General features: G+C 38.8%; 1 protein-coding gene across 1 annotated transcript in view; it reads left to right on the top strand.

The window, feature by feature from the left end:
• LOC133875166 (succinate-semialdehyde dehydrogenase, mitochondrial) overlaps positions 1-20,021 on the top strand; it is a 28,499-nt gene extending 8,478 nt beyond the window's left edge. The window contains exons 7-20 of the mRNA XM_062313190.1: positions 1,216-1,278; positions 1,415-1,525; positions 2,722-2,787; positions 2,914-2,991; positions 3,083-3,160; positions 8,518-8,584; positions 10,507-10,592; positions 10,862-10,894; positions 11,003-11,035; positions 12,136-12,236; positions 15,286-15,371; positions 15,600-15,706; positions 15,783-15,860; positions 19,664-20,021. Coding sequence (XP_062169174.1) covers positions 1,216-1,278; positions 1,415-1,525; positions 2,722-2,787; positions 2,914-2,991; positions 3,083-3,160; positions 8,518-8,584; positions 10,507-10,592; positions 10,862-10,894; positions 11,003-11,035; positions 12,136-12,236; positions 15,286-15,371; positions 15,600-15,706; positions 15,783-15,860; positions 19,664-19,702 — 1,026 coding nt within the window. The 3' untranslated portion in view covers positions 19,703-20,021. The remainder of the gene's footprint in view (positions 1-1,215; positions 1,279-1,414; positions 1,526-2,721; positions 2,788-2,913; positions 2,992-3,082; positions 3,161-8,517; positions 8,585-10,506; positions 10,593-10,861; positions 10,895-11,002; positions 11,036-12,135; positions 12,237-15,285; positions 15,372-15,599; positions 15,707-15,782; positions 15,861-19,663) is intronic.
• Positions 20,022-20,452: the final 431 nt, after the last annotated feature.

The raw sequence follows: 20,452 nt of genomic DNA, 5'->3' as shown, positions 1-20,452 counted from the left end.
TCTAGTTGACCAATTAGACTGCATGTTTGGGCTAATGTGAATCAGTGAATGGGAAAGAAGAAAAGAAAGATATTTCTTGAAAATGGATTGGAATTTGGAACTTGCTAAAAAGCTATTTCATTTAAATACCCCCCCCCCCAAAAAAAAAAAGAAAAGAAAAAGGGAGCACTTTTAAGCTAAACGGGTTGGGTCGACTCAGTACGACTCATTATGCTAAACGGGTTTCACGGGTCGTGTCAGGTGACCTGTGAAATTGTTGTGTCGTGTTTGGAGTCCCGATCCGTTAACATAAACGGGTCATGTTTGGGTCTAGCTTAAACGGGTCACAAGTCTTAACGGGTCATGTCGGGTACCTATTTTGCTAGCCCTACTTGAGAGTCCATGAGCTAGTGTCCCCGTTTTCCATCTAATTGACAGTGTGTTTTCATCTATTGTCCCTGTTTCCCGCCTAGTTAAATCATCAATTGTTCCAAAAAGATTAATCTGATGGGAAATTATTCGTTTAATCTATAATATTCTAATATTCCTCATTAGGGGCTCAGACTCTTCTCAATAAATGGAGTCCATATGTGAAATATTTAATTGAAATGAGAGATAAATTGTGGAGTCATGATTCGAATCCAGGGCAACTGCTCCGATACCAAGTTGATTTAACACTCAATGATGAAAAGTGAAGATAAGAGAGATGGAAGAGAGTGGCAATGAGAGGGAGGGGACCTAGAATTGGCATTCCCATGTAACTAACATATAATTTATATTTGTTTAGGATGGATACAATTACACAAGTACCCTCAGCATGATAAAGAATAACTAGATATAAAATTCCATTATTACCTAACAACTTCTAAGACCTCTTAGAATAGTAAGGATTTCTAGCATGAAAAGGATTACCCTCCTTCACCAACCTTGAAAGCATGAACATGATATCATTTTTAAGTCTTTATAAATCCCTCGCATATTGACGAGTGAGCAATTACCAGCATTCACCCTCCTTTGTAGTAGTTTCCTTTTTCTGAACTATTGTGTTCTTTGATTTGCCTTCTACCACTGGCAGTCCCATGTCCTTTGATGATTTGTGCTTTTGATGGACGGTTTTGACATATTTTTGATGGAGATTTCTTATTGCTTTACCCGATATTCTAATGCCAATTGTTATCTTAGATGTCTTATTCAATACTATTTGATATATGGGCTCTTGTAAATTTTATTTTGCAGCCTGTAGGTGTTGTTGGTGCAATTACGCCCTGGAACTTTCCCCTGGCTATGATTACTCGGAAGGTTTGCTCAAGTTAGGATTAATGCAGTCTGATATCCTCTGGTGCATATTTTGTATAGTGCTTAGAGGAGCAGATGACTTCTTTAATGAATGTATATCATTTTCAAAATCACCTGCTTTGTCTCTCGCTTGTATCAGGTTGGTCCTGCACTTGCATGTGGTTGTACGGTAGTCATAAAACCCTCTGAAATTACGCCTCTCACAGCTTTAGCAGCAGCTGAGCTCTCTCTTCAGGCTGGAATACCTCCGGTAATTTTTTTTATCTACATACATGTGTCTTGTGTGCATGACAGACACATAGAAGCACTTATACTTTTTTAGGGTATGATAAAAGTTTGCCGTCTCTTTGGGCCTTGTAAGTTGAAACCACGATGATTTGGCTTCAGATGTAATTAAAAATTAGGAATCTGGTACTGGAAACAGAATTGACAAGTACTAATTACTCCAACAGTAGTTTCTTTTTTGTGATTGGTAAGTTACTTATGCACCCGGTGGGACTTGAACCCACAGCCTCACCCTCTACCTTGCTACAAGGGGAGGAAGTACCATTTGAGCTAAAGCTCATTGGCTACTCCAGCAGTGGTTATTACCAATTTTGAGATGTAGAACATTGTGATTTGTAGATGTATAGGGAAGTGGGTCCCTTTTTCTTTGCTATGATGGAGACCATGAGTAAGTGGGACCAATTGCCTAATGGGGCTCTTATTATTACTTGCTTTTAGTATCCTTGCGTTATTAAATGTTGTTGAGAAATGAAAAGAATACTCTATGCTGATGCTGAAAATGGGTGGTTTTGCCCCTTGAAATATCCACATCTGTTTTCTTTCAATAAAATTATTATTCTTAAAAAAAAAGAGAAAGAGAAAGAAAAAGAAATATCCACTCTATTTTTGCATCTAGTTGGCTGCAACTCAGGCTGGCTGTGCTCATCTCAAGTTTAATCTGAAGTGTAAACCTTGGCTCTAACCCAGCTTGGGCTGTTCTTCTACCCCTACTTGCCTTGAGTTGGCTTGTGCATGTTGGGTTGCTTTAGGTTGCTATGATTAATGGTTTTCAAGTGATACTTTAAAAGTGAACCTCTAAAATGCTTTCCCAACATGAACATAGTAAAAAAAGATATGATTCCAATGCCTGAAAATCTTACATCAAGAACTAATTAATCAAAACCTTAGTTTAAGCTCGGGTTGTAGAGGCATTGGCCCTAGCTCAGTCAAAGTTGAGCTTTGTGCGGAATTTCCCAGCCTGGTCCAAATCCCAAGCTTGAAATTTCAAAAATTAACTTGCTCAATGACAGGATGGGGTTTGGGTTGGGCTAAATTGCCCAATTTGTTGCCATAGTTTCTAGAGCATTTCTTAGCCTTTATTTCTTTTTTCCTTGACCATCCAGATGATTTTTTTTATTGCGTCATTTGTTTCATATGGTTATTGATCTTTTAATTTTTTAGGGTGTTGTCAATGTGGTTATGGGAAATGCTTCTGATATAGGGGATTCTTTACTTGCGAGTACACAGGTTTTTTACCTTTAATATATACCCCAATCTTCTCTCCATCTGATATCATGATGCAATATCCACAGAGATAATTGGATATACAAATGATGCAACATTAGGTGCTCTTGTTTTATTCAACTTCTCCAGGTAAGAAAGATCACATTCACGGGCTCAACAGCAGTTGGAAAGAAGTTGATGGCAGGTTCTGCTGGGACTGTTAAAAAGGTATGCATAGGATATGAAACGAGTGCATGTGCTAAAAGATTGAATGCTCTGGGAACCACCTTGTTGCTAATTGCCTTCTTGACCTTTCTAGGTATCTCTGGAACTTGGTGGCAATGCACCCTGCATAGTTTTTGATGATGCAGACCTGGATGTAGCAGTAAAAGGAACTGTAAGTTCGAGAGATTTTCTATGTGGTTATAATGATGTTGGTTCCATCATAGGTATAACATGAGATCGAATGTATTTGGAGTGTGTATAAAACTTTGACATCATTTTATATCTGCATTTGACTTTGACATCATTAAAAGAGTTGTTGCTCTAGTCAATTGGAGTTGTATTGTTAAGGCTAATGGTGAATCAGTGGATCATTTACTCTTACATTGCATTGATATAAGGCAGTTATGAGCTTAATATTTACATTGCTTGGTGTTCATTGGGTTATACCTGGGAAGGTTATTGAGATATAAATCTATTGAGAGGGATGTTTGGTCATCATTCATAAGTTTTGTTTGGAATTCTATGGTGGTTGGTATAATGTGGACCATATGGAAAGAAAACAATCGGACCTTCAATTTGTTGGAGCAACATAAATGATCTCAAGTCTATTTTTCTTCAATCTTTGTATGATTGGATGGCTGCCTGTGATAGTGTCCATTTTTCTTCATTCTTGCACTTTGTTGATTGTCTGAACCTTTATATGTAAATTTTAGGATAGCCTCTTGTAGTTTACTTGAGGTTTCTTCTCTTTTCTAATGAACTTTCTTTATTACTTATCAAAACAAAAATTTATCTATGGTATAAAATACTGTGTAAAATGGGCATTCTGTTTAATACACGAAAGGCTAAGAGTTTACCCATTGAAATTGTGTAATTTAATAACATTTATGTGTGTGTGTATATATGTCTTTTCTTTTTCTGTTAAGTCGATTTTGGGCTTTTTACAGCATGAACAACTAGCATTGCAATTAACATTACATGACTTGGTAACCATTTTACTGGTGTTAACTCATTGATTAGTTAGAGGGTAGTATGGAACTAAACATTTAGTAGTGTTACTGATACGCTATAGGTTTGCCATGTTGCCAACATAAGAGCCAACAAGGGCGTGTGGGATGCTTTTAGCTGGGATGGAATTTAGTGCAGTATTAGAAATGCTTCTTGAGCATCTTGACACTCAACATATAGCTGGGATGGACTTGAGTGCATTATTACAAATACTTGTAGCTGACACCGCAGTCCACATGACATTGTAGGCAGTATCATGGCACCTTAATCTGTCTGACACTGGTGGCCTGTAGCCTAGTACTTCCCTCTCTGTGACTGATAGGTCCCAATTTAGATAGTGATAAGGAATGGAAATGGAAGTAGATAAAATAAGATTTACTTCGGGCGGGGGTAAGCTTCATACAGCAGCTTGACTTTCAAAGACCTCGTCTACTGACTACGACTTCTTTTTAAACACCTACACTTCTACAACCACTACAAACATGATTATTATTCCTATGACATGTCCACATAGTTACAGTACTACACGTAACAATGAAACATACACCAGTTACATTCCACTAACACACTTAGTCTTGAATCCACGAGCTCCAGCCACGACACCCATGCAATACCCAATACCCATGCCTCTTCTAAGTACCTGGGTCAGGCCATGTTGTACGTTGCATGTTGCCCCTGCCTGCACAAATAACTCCTTTGTTCTCCCCTATTCCATGTACGTGAAACACAGTGCATATATTGGGTTCATGGTCGGCTTCTGCACTCTTTGGGTTTTATTATTCGTCCCCACTTCGAAAAGAACCTTGCCCTCAAGGTTCATGTGGTTGCTGCTCCGACTCTCCTTCGCTGGTCACTTTGACCTCCCACGGATGGTTCTCGGTGAAAAGGACATGAGGTGTAAGGAATTTATGCCCCAGTGTATATCATTTGTTCATCTCTTCCCACGAAAGCTGCTTTACTGGAGGAATGGGTGGTGGACAAGGGGTTGGTGATGCTGTTGCCACACTATCTTGTATGAGAATTGTTCTTTGCACGTCCGGCTCGTTCATTCAATTTTGGTGCACCAATCTTTCATCCCACATTCAGGACATTTCAATGGTTTTCCCTGGGGACTTGGATCAGAACATCCTCACCGCTGTGGCTATTTCTTCTTTCAAGCCTCTAAGGAACGTTCCATATAGGGCTTTTTGTAGCCACCCCACCACCCAATTTGCTAGCCTTTCAAATTCTCGGTGGTACTCCAGAAAAGTACCATATTGCTTGATTTGGGATAATACCTCATCGAAGTCCTCATATTCCATTGGTCCAAACTGAGCCAACAGTTCTTTTTTGAAGACGTCCCAAGTTAGAACCATCCTTTCCTCATTGTGCACACGTTGCAACCACTGGAGCCATTGATTGACCTTCCCATCTAGATGAAAGGATGCCTTGGTGACTCTTTGGTTGGGTGGGGTGCCCTAATATTCAAAGAATTGGACAACGAGGTTTCACCATTTAGTTAGGTCATCTCTTGCGTACAGTGGAAAATCCATTTGGATGCTATGAGGCGCTATGGATAGCCGCCCCGAGTCTTCACCCTCATGGTGGACCCTCAATGAGCTTCCCTTCTCATAAGAGTTGGTAAAGGATTGTCTGGAATTCCCTTCTGAGGTTGTGAGGAGTTTGGTGATCTCCCTCAAGGCGGCCTCCATCTGCTGCATGCGATGGGTGGAGAGGTTAACACTTGTTTGACTTTTTCCAGTCGGCGAATTCCCTCGTGCACCTCGTTTACATCAGTTTCCAGCTTCTCAATACTTTCCTTGTTGGTAGTCATGCTTTGATACCAAGTAATAGGTCCCTGTACAGATTGATAAGGAATGGAAATGGAAATAGATAAAATAAGCTCCACTTCGATGGGGAGTAAGCCTCATACAACTTGACTTTCAAAGACCGCTTCTACTGTCTCCATGACACTCCTATTTAAACATGTACGCTTCTACAACCACTACTGATATGATTGTCACACCTATGACATGTCCACACAGTACTACACGTAAAAAAGCCACTTACACCATTTATATTCCACTAACACAATCTTGAATGCACGAGCTCCAGCCATGATACCCATGCAGTACCCATGCCTCTTCCAAGTACTTTGGTCGGACTGTGTTGCACGTTGCACGTTGCACGTGGACCCTCAATGAGCTTCCCTTCTCATAAGAGTTGGTAAAGGATTGTCTGGAATTCCCTTCTGAGGTTGTGAGGAGTTTGGTGATCTCCCTCAAGGCGGCCTCCATCTGCTGCATGCGATGGGTGGAGAGGTTAGCACTTGTTTGACTTTTTCCAGTCGGCAAATTCCCTCGTGCACCGCGTTTACATCAGTTTCCAGCTTCTCAATACTTTCCTTGTTAGTAGTCATGCTTTGATACCAAGTAATAGGTCCCAGTACAGATTGATAAGGAATGGAAATGGAAATAGATAAAATAAGCTCCACTTCGATGGGGAGTAAGCCTCATACAACTTGACTTTCAAAGACCGCTTCTACTGTCTCCATGACACTCCTATTTAAACATGTACGCTTCTACAACCACTACTGATATGATTATCACACCTATGACATGTCCACACAGTACTACACGTAAAAAAGCCACATACACCATTTATATTCCACTAACACAATCTTGAATGCACGAGCTCCAGCCATGATACCCATGCAGTACCCATGCCTCTTCCAAGTACTTTGGTCGGACTGTGTTGCACGTTGCACGTTGCCCCTGCCTTCAAAATAACACCTTTGTTCTCCCCTGTTCCATGTATGTGAAACATAGCGCATATCTAGGGATTTTGTGTTCAGCTTCTGCACTCTTTGGGTCTATTAATGGCATTGGTAGTTGGCTTCTCGTTTGTGTAACCCCTATTTTTTCTGTGGAACATTGTCATGTTGGGATGGATTTTCTGTTTTAGATTTGTATTGGATATTTGTTATAGTTCATAGTATGTGTCAAGTTTCGTAGAATATTTTTTAGAAGCTTTGTACTACATGTCTTTCAACTACTCTTGTTACGTTTTTGCTAGGAAAATGATTTACAACATTTCTTATTTGGCAACTTCCTTACTAGCATATTTTGCGAAATATTTCATACCATGAAACTTGCATTTTCCCTACCCCATTATGTATGTTGCTGGCTTTAGCTTTTTCCTTTTTCGTTTTGTTTTGTTTTTTTTTTTTTTTTTTTTTTTTTGCGCCTATGATTGTTTAGATTTAGTGGGTGGCCCCCTTAGAGTGGAGTTTTGCTTGCTGGTAGTTGCTTTACCATGTTGTTTGGAGTATAGATGCTTTGTCGATCTTTTCTTTGGAGACTTGATTGTTTAATAATTGAAGAGAGCATGCTTGTTTATTTTCGGTCCCTATTGTTGAGATGGGTTGTATTTGATATTTTGTGGTAGCTTGGATCTCATTTGGAGACACAATGTTACTTGTAATTAATATAGACATCTCTAATTTTTATCCAATAATTATTATTATTATTATTATTTTTAATAAGTAATTCAATAGCATTAAAAATCGCAGTGGGTACAATCCTAGTACACATGCCTATAATTCTTGTAAATGTTCATGGAGTTTTGACTTATTTTGGGAAAATTTGAGAGTAATATTGTACTTCTTGTGAGTTGATCATTTTCCTTGATGGAAATAAATTATTTTTGAGAAATTTTTATGGTTTCTAGTCAGTCATGGTTTCCACATGCGCTAAAACCTATAGCAGGTTTGGGCATGACAAGTTGCATACTGATTGATTAACTTGTACGGCTTTTTCTAATATTAATGTTCAATCTGAATGAAGTTTGTGATCTCAAGAGAACAAATTACGAACTTGAATTTATTTATACAAGTTTCACATGAATTAAAGGAAATGGTGTCGTATTGTCATGATGCACTTAGGGCCATCAATGAAATTGTGTTTATGCAATCTTAGCCGCTTCTAGGTACCCTACATTAGGAGTTTGGCTGTGCCAAGAAGTTTGAACATACATGACATTCCACTGTGTGGTTTATGCACCTCAATGTGATTCTTTGCTTTCTGTTTTCCTTCAAGAAATGGGCTTCATTTCTTAATAAAAAAAGTGCATTCTTGATATATAATGGTGAAATTCTTTTCGAATGGCTTAATCACCGCAGTTATTAATTAAATACTCTTTCAGTAGTAATTTTCTAAAGGGTGTTCATTTTGCTAATGTTATTTCCATTGCTTTTGTGTCTTTTGAATTTTTTTTGTTGTAGCTTCTGGTCAGTAGTTAGTACCTTTCATTCATTAAGGCAAGTTTATTACTTATAAAAAAAAAAGTAGTTAGTATCTTTGTAGTATTGCAAGCTTTTGGTTACTGTTAAAATTTTTTTCTCCGTTTTCTTTAAAAAACGATAGGTAGTTGATATCACTATTCTTTTATATGGTATTTATACTTTACTTTTACATTCTTTGTTCAAGAATATTATTGTTTTAGTGGTTGCAGTTACTGAAGAATTGCAATTCATTATTGCAGCTTGCAGCAAAGTTCCGTAACAGTGGACAGACATGCGTTTGTGCAAATAGAGTTCTTGTGCAAGAAGGTATAGATGGAAACATTGTATTCACAGGTTTAATTTGTCTGGTTGATACTAATTTCTGTTCAGTTTATATTGGTCTGCTCATAGATTGTTGACATTAGATAAACTGAATGAAACTCTGGGTGTTTGTGGAGAAACTAACATTATGTATGGGTGTATGCATGCATCAATGTTGTAGGCTTTGGACTTATCAAAAAGAAAAAATGTTGTAAGCTTTGGTGCTATGTTCACACTAAGAAACTGTTATATTTTAGTCACAATTATGGGACTATTTAATGAAGTTGCCATAACCTGCTACTGTGTAGGAAAGTCCTTAGCACAGGTGACACCAATTTGCATAACAATTGTGATTTGGGTGAATGCTGACCTAGTAGTATTTGGAGATGCCCAATTAGTACAACAACAACCCACTACCAAGCTCAAACCCAACCGATGTGGGATCATTCTTTAACACTGCCTCTTAGATGCTAGTACAACAGAAATAGACAAAATCCAACAGAACCAAATGATTTCAACCAATCCAACAGAACCCCAAAGACTCATTACTATAACAGACCCTATCAGCCCAACGGAACCAAAGACAAACATAACCAAAGGTGCCAAACACATGGAGCCTAAGAACAAACAAACGATTAAACTGAGCTGTGATAACGAGTTAAAACATTCAACCTATAAGTTTAAGGTAGGAGTTGGGGAGGCCCAACTGGTACATAAACCCACAACTAAGGTCAACGCATATAATGTGAGATCGTTCTTTAACTGCCTCCTCCATTCATTCCTATTTATATTAATATGTACATGTGTGTGTGTGTGTGTATACCACCAGAAGTCCCCTGCTTGAGCTGACAGCACAAGCTGAAAATCTGGGATTTTTTCCTTCCCAAACACAAACTCAGAGATAGACGTCCCAACCGTCTCCTGTCCCTTCAGTGCAAGCACCTCAAATTTATCAGATGAGCCCTTCAATGACAAGGGCAAGGTTGGAAAATTCCCCAGTCCCGCAAGTGCCTCCACAAACGACATATTCTCCCCCACGTAGTCTCAGCTCCAGCTTTGTCTGACCCGCACCTGGCACTAAACAACTGCCGGAATGAAGCCTAGGTGACCCACCGCCATATCGCGACTGGAAGAACTGTATAACCATTTGTAGCGAAGGACTTCCAGTCCCTACCATCTCTCCCTTCTGGCACTAGGAAGAAGCCCCTCCGTCTACCTCCCACATATTCTACCACCACCAAGAACCGCCCAAGCTTATATACATCACTAGGCGAGGAGAGCTGGGAAGTCAACTTTGGAACGTCTTCGAAACTCCTTTGTCCTCTCCTTTAGAACCACCACCTTGACGATGGCTAACAGCCAAGAAAAATTGACTTTGCCCAAGCATAAAGATTGGACAATACAATACCCCTGCTCCTCTAAAAATCCTACACGCTGGAGACCTACCCTCCACCTACAACTCAAATAATTTGGATTTCAACACGACACCACCTTTACAACCCCATAAAAGAAGAGAAATGCCGGAACATGCTAGCACATGCAGGGCAATATGATTTTGCTTCCTATGCTTTAAGTACGGTGATTTTGTCATTTTCACTGTACTGTATTCTTGCTATTTAGTTTCAGATATTATAAGACTTGTGAACTCCCATATGATGGATGAGTTATAGCTTCAGATGTGGCTGTAATTTTGTTTTGTTTTCAATAAAATGCACTCATATCAATTACTTGATTCTATTTTATTCTTTTTCCAACTGCACGCAAATGTTAAGGTATGTTCTGGTTCATTAATATATAAAATACTTTTCACTACATGGTCTTAACTCTTAACTGATTCATGTGTCTGGATTCTTATAACAGTTACTGGTATTCTGCTTCCAAATATACTCTTTCTTTTCATTTGCAGATTTAACAGCTTTCCTTTGCAGGTATCTATGAGAAATTTGTAAATGCTTTTTCAAAAGCTGTCCAAAATCTCCAAGTTGGGGATGGCTTTACTGAGGGTGTGGTCCAGGTAGCATTTCTACCCCCTCCTTCCTCCTTGTGAAGCGACTCTATACTCCATGCTTTCATTAGAGTCACTAAATGATAAAAATGATGCTCTCATTGGTTTGTGACATTTGATGTTGAACTCTTTTATTTTCTGTATCATGTGACACATTCGTATAGAAGCTACTCTATACTTGATGGCGCTACTCTTTAATTTTTTTTTCCCCTCTTTTGTCCCCAATGAGATGTAACTAAAAGCATCAGATTTCAACTTAACTTTTCATTTCCTCACAGGGTCCTCTGATCAATGAAGCTGCAGTGCAAAAGGTATGCTTGCTTTCAATTTTTCCAGTTTCCAATGAGCATTATATTGTGATTTTGCAGTCACTTATATGAATTTCTCTATTACTTGGTCCTTTTGGTTTTGCCTTACAGGTTGAATCGTTTCTTCAAGATGCAATCTCAAAGGTTTGTCCTCTCAGCTATGTTGTTGAATTTAGTAATTTCTGAGTAGGAGGATGTCACATCTTATTGGCGTTATAAGATTATATTTACATCCTTGAGTACCTATCTTAGAATTGAAGTGTGTATTTATGAAAGAAGGATGCTTACTTGGGAGCTAGTGTGACATGGTGGCAAGTGGAATGACCTTTAGATGATGTTGGTTCTACAACTCAGGCCAATAATGGGTTAGGGGCTTGTTCATCCTCTGGAAGAAAAAAGGGCCACATGTTAGTTTTTTATGTTTTGCCTTTTTCTTAATGTTAAATCACTTGTGCCAAAAGTTTAAGCTGATAAGAAGAGGTAAATTTAATCACTTAATTAATACTTTAACATTTCCACTTACATTTGGGCTCAGACTTCTTTTTAATAGGTGCGACTTAACACGTGAAATATTTGATTGAAATGGGAAGTAAATGACGAAGTCAAGGTTCGAACTTAGGACATTTGGCTCTGATACCATGTTAAATCACTTGTCCCCAAAGCTTAAGCTGATAAGAAGAGGTAAATTTAATCACTTAATCAATACTTTAACACTCAACATGCTATGGTGCCCTGGGGTGGGTAGGAGAAATAGGAAGTCAATGATTAGCAGGAAAAGGAACCTTGTACATGGAAGATATCATTGTTCATCTTTGATGTTTGCTACATGACCAAATGCAGTATTGAGCTTGTTTAATCAAGGAAGTGTCAGAATCAGAATAATTTGGAACAGTGCATGACTTTCACAATGCAGCTGCCAAATCAGAATCATTGATAACTGATTAGAGGACCTTTTGCCAAATCATTTGGAACAGGGTCCTCTAATCAGATTTTTTTTTTCGCTGTCACTTTGCATTGATAATTTAATAACGGAAACAAAAAAGTAAAAGTCAGCTGCCAAATTGAAGGTGGGTGTAACAAACATTTGTTGAATTCATATAATGCTTTGGTTTCCCCTTTTGCTCAATATTGCAATGTTAAATGTATGAGGCATAATTCAGGAAACAACATGCAATCGCATAGACTTTTCTTTTCTTAAACAATTAATGTAGCATGCTTCTCATTAATTACGATTTTATTTGAAGGGAGCCAAAGTCCTTCTCGGGGGTAAAAGACATAGTCTTGGAATGAGTTTTTATGAGCCTACAGTTATCAGTGATGTCAAGGGTGAGATGCTTCTATCGAGGTAAATGGTTATTTTAATAACTCCACATGTTAATCGTTGTTATACTTCTTTATCATAGGTGAGATGCTTGCAGTTATTCTTGTGCATGTATATTCAAAAGAAGCCATTTTTTCTTTTATAGTGTTCCCTTTACAATAGCTGTGTCATTGTGTTTATTATACGTGTCATTTCTTGTAACTGTCATGGACAAGTTTCAAGAGGCAAATAAACAAATAATGTGTGAACTTGAACATGATCTGCTAATTGTGTCAGAATCCCAAACCTTTACCAAATCTAAATGTTGTATAGATAATATGACGTTGCCTGTGTAACCTGTTTGATATATGAAATAAAGTTCAATTCACATGGCTCATCAATTAATTTGAAAAGAAATTGACCCAATAATATCTTTAATTATTGTCTCAACCAATTAATATTGGACCACTTAATTCTCCCTTTTCAAATGCAGGTCAATTATGTGTTTGGCAAGTTATCTCGAGTATGAGCTATTCAATATGTGTAAGATGGGCCAACCTAATTCAGACCCAAACAAGATTAGGAATTTAGGTCAAAACCAAACCTGCTAACTTCATTTGGCTTTGAGTCATGTTCATGGATCGTGTGTGCTTGACTAATGACTACTGCTCACCAGAATCTGAAGTTTTATGGTCATAAATAGAATTTCGCTCATTTAGGGATGATATCCTTGATTATGCATGCATTGATTGATAAGTGTACTTGACTTAGCAAACTGGATGTTATTGCCCATGTTTTACAAAAATCCTTTTTTTTCCATGTCTGGTTGACATTTCTCTATTGTGTTAATTTAATTTGCTTGTTAACAATCCTATTAGCATGTAAAGATAACAAAAATGTGGTTGAAAATAAATTCTAATAGTCGGTATGTAAGGTACTCAGTAACAATGGAGTATACAAATTGCAGAAATGGTGAGAATTTGAGGGAGAAGAAGATGAATATGGACTGAATTCTGGAATTAAGTGGATAAGAGCTCTTTGAGAGGCTCAACTCTCCAGGAAAACACTCAATATCAATATTCTTTCTTGCCCATTCCCGATTGCAATTCCCCCTAAATAACCAATTCTGTTAGGACATATTCTAACAGAAATTCAGAATCCTACAGCTGGATGATTCCCTGAACTCAAACAAAGCTGAATAAAACGCAGCATGGGTGCATGCTATACCCGATATCAAACGCCCAATTCTACAACCTAATACAAGCTGGAATTAAATACAAAACGCATAATAAAGTAACATAAAACGCAGATGGTAGAATGACACTTCATACGGGAATCTTCCTCTAGAATCTTCTAACATCTTCCAGCTTGGAACGACAGTCCATACGCCCTTCGTTGCACCCATTACAGGTTTCACCCCTTCAAAGCACCTTGCCCGCAAGGTGGGGGTATTGCTGCTGGAGTTTCCAGAGAATTTCCCAATGATCATCCTCTGCTGGGGCACCCTTCCACCGAATTAGGACTTAAGTAATGGCCCGGCCATTCCGTTTGGCCAAATGGCGAGAGATGATTGTTTTGGGTTCCGGCTTGAGCTCACCATTGTGATCAACAGGGGGCAAGGTTGAAAGAGGAACGATTTGGTGACCTAATTTCAGTTTCAAGCAAGAAACATGAAAAAATGGGTGGATCTGAGCTGTGGAAGGAAGATCCACAAGTCCCGTCGATCTTGGCCAGGGAAATGGCGATCAGCAGGACCTAGAAAGACAGGAGGCGGATAACCCCTGTTTCGGTCATCCGGTGGTTGCTCGGGAGGAGGTCGGGTCTGGTTAGTGAGGACAGTCTGAATAGGTGAGTGAGATCCTCAATTTTTTGCTCAAAGTTGGTGTTGAAAAGCTGTTGCTGAGCCCACGTATCTTGGCATTCTTTGACTGATTCAGTAATCTGGAAAAGACGAGTTCCATCTGCCATGGAAGAGTGGAGCAGAGATTTTTTTTTTTTTTTTTTGAGACAGTGGAAGGTGAAAATGGAAGAATCGGTGGCTCTTGATACCAATTGTAAGGTACTCAATAACAATGGAATATACAAATTGCAGAAATGGTGGGAATTTGATGGAGAAGAAGATGAATATGGACTGAATCTGGAATTAAGTGGATAAGAGCTCTTCGAGAGGCTCAACTCTCCAGGAAAATACTCAATATCAATATTCTTTCTTGCCCATTCTGATTGCAATTCCCCCAAAATAACCGATTCTGTTAGGACATATTCTAACAGAATCCTACAGCTGAATGATTCCTTAAACGCAAACAAAGCTGAATAAAACGCAGCATGGGCGCATGCTGTGCACGATATCAAACGCCCAATTCTACAACCTAATACAAGCTGTAATTAAATACAAAACACATAATAAAGTACATAAAACGCAGATGGTAGAATGACACTTCATACGGGAATCTTCCTCTAGAATCTTCTAACATCTTCCAGCTTGGAACTACAGTCCATACGCCCTTCATTGCACCCATTACACGGTACTTGTGGTATTGAAGCATTTGTACATGGCAAGCAGTTTTTTTTTTTTTCCTGGGGTTTCTTAAAAAATAGTATATGCAATTATTTTTGTATCAACTGAGAATAATTGACCAATGTGACTGTGGCAAGTATATCATGTCTTTCAGTGCACTCATTACTTGGTTTCAAAGGAGCTTTGCTGGAGATCTTTTTCCTTGTATGTTTTTAGTTAACAGAGTAGCTCTAGTTTTTTGTATATCAGCATTTCTCTTGAATGTTTTCAGACATGTCTTATCATTAGAATCTATTTTTTGCTGCTATTTCTTTTTTAATATAATTAATTGAGATATCATTTTGCTGCTAGTGTTGTTTCATTACTTCATGCTTGTAGAGCGTAGATTGTTTCACCTGTGACTTATGTGGTAATTGCTTTCAACTTGAAGTCTATATTGCTCATATCGTAGTGGATACTTCTGAGTCAGCAAAATTTTGATCTGGTTGTGTGCTTAAAAATATTAATCTTCAATCTTTCAACTACATGGATTTTGCTTGTTAGTTTTATGCACTTAAGCATTTTATCTTCTATCAGAGAGGAAGTATTTGGACCTGTGGCACCCCTACTGCGGTTCAAAACTGAGGACGAAGCTATCCGCCTTGCTAATGACACCAATGCAGGTTCTTTTCTGGATATGATATATATTTTAATACCTTGAACTCAAAACATACAAAAAATCCTGCTCTCTCTCTCTCTCTCTCTCTCTCTCTCTCTCTCTCTCTCCTGATTTATAAGAATTCCATTTTCACTGCATGTCTAGTAAAGTTAGTCCATTTTGATTCAAAGTATTGTAATTTTGTCACTCTCCCAATTTTATGGTTAGCTGTTTTTCTGCATACTTTTGGTAGGTTTAGCTGCTTACATATTTACAAACAACATTCAACGTTCATGGCGTGTTTCTGAAGCTCTTGAATATGGACTTGTTGGTGTCAATGAAGGCATAGTTTCAACAGAGGTTGGTCTCTTCCTGCACCCACCAATAGATTAAAAAATAATTGTAGATAACCAGTCACCTGTATGTTACAATGCAGGTGGCTCCATTTGGAGGGGTTAAGCAGTCTGGTCTTGGACGGGAAGGTTCCAAATATGGGATGGACGAATATCTAGAAGTAAGCTTAATGGCCCTTTTAATGCAATCTTTGTCTTTCTTATTTTTGGTCCTTTTTTGTTTTGGGGGGTGGGTGGGTCGGCATTTGGGTGCATGCGCGTATCCTATTCAATAATACTAATTAACTCTCAATAAGTGTCTACTAATTTTCTAATTGACCCTCTGATTAGGAATCTTTTTTTTTTTTTTTGATAAGTAAGAGAAATATCTTTTTATTTTTTGATTTAAAGTAAAAAACATATTGATTTATTTACAAATGCCTTATGTCTATTTCTAAATATTCCAATAAATAGTTACATGTGGCTGCTTTTGATGTACATTTAAAGATACAACTTCCAATTTTTAAGAAATTACAAACTGCCTCTTTGGAACAGCTATAGATGCTTGGAAATTCTAAGACATTATTATTGCCTGTATTCAAAGGAGAATTATTTACTACCACACACAAAGAAAAAAGAAAAAAAAAAGAGAAGAATTATAGAGTTATTGATTCTGGAATCAAAATACTAGACAGGAAAGCAAATCTTCCTCCTTGGATGTGACGGGTGAGACTGCTAGTAATCCTTTTTTTGATAGGTAAGAAAAGATTTATTAAAAAAGCGTAAAGGCGCCTATTGGTACACAAGAAGTATACACAAGAAACACCAAAAGCTAACCCGCAACAACTGACAGAAAATGGAAAAAGAACCCCAAAACCCTAGAAAGAAACCCTAATAAAATGCAGACCCATCATCTTCCCAGAGGCTAACTTAGAACGGGAGGCTCTGGGTCTCGGCAGAAACCGGCCCAAGCCAATACCTGTGTGTTTCCAACCCAGGCCAGACCCGAAAAACCAGCCCGTAAACTTTCCAGCAGCTCGGCCCATGGCCAATTTGAAACTGATTAGCAGCTGTTTCCACGAACGCAAGTTCAAGAATTTGAAATTCAAATTCGAACTTGGGAGGGACTTCTTGCCCAGCGGTTGGTGATTCTGGTCTTTGTCCAGAGATCCAGCGAGGGAGATTCCAAGGAATAGCAGTTTACCGCCGTTCTCTGGTCTTCCTTTGCAAACCTCACCACCGGAAGAAAATCACATGACTTCGCCAGCGAATCCCTCAATTTGGAAGGAAGAACCCCCAAGCTGGACACCTTCTTCATGGCAGTGATCGGGTTCGACCTCAACACCTCCACAAAAGAGAGCCCGGTCCACTTCGTAGCCAAACCCAAACTTGTCCCTTCTACCTTCCTAGCCTTCTGTTCCAACGCAGACGATGACCCGAGCCCGCATCGCACCATGGCTGAGAGGTACTCTGCCGCATTTTTCAATTCGCCGGAGAACTTGTGCCATCCCCATCCTCCACTACCCTCGGGGATCAGAATGAAACCTTTCCAGCCACCCATCCCGAAATCTGTTGCCTCTAAAAAACGGCCATCTTTGTTGCCTCCTATCCGACAATCAAGACTTTCTTCCCTGAATGACTTGACAAAATCTTGCTCTATAGGGGAACCCAAAAGCCCTTCCATTGTCGACACAAGCCATTTGGAACACTGGAAGCTCAAGATGACCTCGCCGGCAAAGTTTTTTCTTTTCTCCTCCACCCTCAACACCGATGCCCCATCCAAAACTGAAAAGACAAAAGTCTTGGCTTCTACTATAAATCACTTATTCATCTCGCGACACACCCAAAACACAAAACGGCCACATCAAGGCATCACATCGTCGCCGGAAGAAAAAACCCACCCGGCCAGAATGGTAACCGGCTTACACCTCTACGAAAAAGTGCGACCCAAAAAATGGGACAGAACAAAGTTCTAGCCCCGAAGAACAAACGCGAGGCTAGTTGACGGAAAGGAAAGAGCGAACTCCCGGTTGACGCGCTCTCACGCGCTCTGCAAACTTTCAAACAGATCAAGAAAACCAGTCCTTTACCACAGACATAATACCTTACCAAGCTCTGGTGGTTGATTTTGCTGTTGGATGTTTAGAGTTGGTGGCCGGATAGGGTTAGAAAACGATGGAGCAATGAGAGAGAGAGTCCAAAGATCATGGACCCAAATATTGTAAAAATTCTGCTAGTAATCCTCTTTACAAGAATCAACCTCTGCCAACTGTTGAAAATTCAAACCATCCTCCATGAACCCTGTCATTGACAACTGTATCACAAATGGCATAATCTGTCTGCTAATATCAATGATCATCCCACATGCATTGTTGCTCAATGGTTTCTATCACAGTTGTCGTTAACCACCCCATAGTCAACTCCGTTAACGTGGTGTACTAACAATAGTCACCTGCTAGACTACTACCATCACAAATGAATCCACTTACAAACCACCGACACCACAGCAATCGAATTTCCAGCAAGATTACCCTAACTGTAACCTCTCTCTTCTTCTGTTTACCTAATTGTCATTCTCTCTTGTTGAATAAGGCATTTCTTCAAAGTCAAAAGTTGGAGTTCTAGACTTCAAACGATAATGTAAGATTGCCAACGACACTGAAATCTCTTTTGATTGGTTGCTAGAAAACTTGATCTCTTTGAGGGCAGTATTGACTTTTTCTGTTATAATTAGGGAAAGTACAGTTTACTATCCAAACTCTCAGCCTTTGTTGTAATGTCCCCATCAAATTTAAATTTGGATGATTAGCCTTCTAACTTGAACACTTGGTGCAGTGCACTCCAACCGTCCAAATTATGCATTAAATATAACAAAAATGGAAAAAATGACTCAAATACCTTTTATTATTCATCAAAAAAACGTTAGGGTGATGTGGCAGTTTTCATGGTGACATTGTATATCTAAGTCCACGTGGCATGTACTATCTCAATTAAGAAATTCTCAAATTTTCTTTCTTGGTTTTCTAATCGAGTATAAGACATTTTTTCTCTTCCTCTTTCATCTTCCTACTTCTCTGTTCATTGTAAACCCTGACCCAGAAAATATATATATATATATATATATATATATATATATATATATATATATAGAGAGAGAGAGAGAGAGAGAGAGAGAGAGAGAGAGAGAGAGAGAGAGAGAGAGAGAGAGAGAGAGAGAGAGAGAGCTGTACCAAAAAAAAAAATGATTAGAAAAACAAAAATTTAGGAATTGAGAGCAAGCTGATTGTAGTAATGCGTTAGAGAGATGAGAGTGAATGGATTGTAATTAACGGGAGAGGGTTCATATACTTCAGATAGGTTAAGTGATGTTTAGGTCGATCAATTTTATCCATTTGTATCATATATAACATCTAGTTTGGACAGTGGGGGAAGGGGGCACATTGCCACATAAGTCTAGTTTGGACAGTGGGGGTCAATCACCCAAATTGAATGTTTGGTCGGACGTTATAACAAAGGTGACAGTTTGGATGGTTTGCCATTAAAACGTCTATTGTTAATGCATCTTTGTATTACTTAGTTTTGGAACAGCCCTTTGAAAACAACACTAAAATGGAGCGATTGCATGTAATTTTCCCTTGGTTTTCACCCTACTGAAGTTGTTCTTGAATTATCAACTCATTCACTACATTATATATTGGCTCAAAAGTTTGGTTGTTTCCTATACAGAAGTCGCACGTGCAAATATATTAATATGCATAGAGAAATGCTAGACATCCCAACACTTTTTTCTAGAATTTGGTTCTAAACTGATGTGTCACAATCCTATGAGATTGTGACACACTTCCCAAAATGATAGATCTCATGAGATTGTGACACATCAGTTTGGAACTAAATTCTGGAAACAAGTGTTTGGATGCCTAGCATTCCTCATATGCATAACCTGTGTACTTTTATTTTGAGGCGTCTTTTCATATGATGGTTGCAGATGAAGTATGTGTGCTTGGGGAACATGAACAGCAATTAATGTGGAAGGTCTACGTTTGGACTGTTGCCAAGCTTACAGCACATGTTGTAACCTGCTTCCGCCTTCTTTCAAACATGCAAGTAATGGTAAAATCCTTGCACAATGTATCCAAATAGTGTAGACTTGCTAAGGCTTAGTTGAGTTGAGTTGAGTTGTATCTTGGTGGTCTAATATTGAAAGTGCCGGTTTTGCTGAAGGTAGGTTGATGATATTACCTTCTCAGACATACAAGTGAATTCTTTTGATAAAATGGTTCCTTGCCGCACAACCGAGTTTTGTCAAAATAAACGTGTGTTGTGTGTGTTTTTCAAGTAAATAACCAGTGAATCTTGTGATTGTACCTGTTGCTTCATCGCGTTGCACCATCTCTGCCAATTTGCTGTGTAATTACAGGATCACAGATCCAGTGGCGCATGTTATAGAACTACTAGCCGGGCTCTTGTAACTGTGCTTGTGAAATCCTCACTTTTATGATGTAACTGAGTCCCACCAAAACTGGAGTTCCATTTGTGATTTGGCTCCATGTTTGAAGTAAATTGGAGTCTCTAGGTGTTTATTTTGAGTTTTGTGTGCTGTGCTGTGCTGTGCTGATGTGATGTTTTAGGGTGTCTTTTTGGGTTTGTAGTGTGAAGTGTATCCTGTGTGCTCCTTAGTATTTTCTTCCCCTACAATCCTAACCCCCCATGTGTATAGGGATTCTTAGGGCATGAGTTAGGCATATAGTTGATTTCTCGTCAGTACTTTTGGAGT

Source organism: Alnus glutinosa, chromosome 8, assembly GCF_958979055.1.
Source record: "Alnus glutinosa chromosome 8, dhAlnGlut1.1, whole genome shotgun sequence".
NCBI lineage: Eukaryota > Viridiplantae > Streptophyta > Magnoliopsida > Fagales > Betulaceae > Alnus > Alnus glutinosa.
Note: the sequence above shows the minus strand (reverse complement) of the source record. Positions and strands in the feature narration are given on the sequence as shown.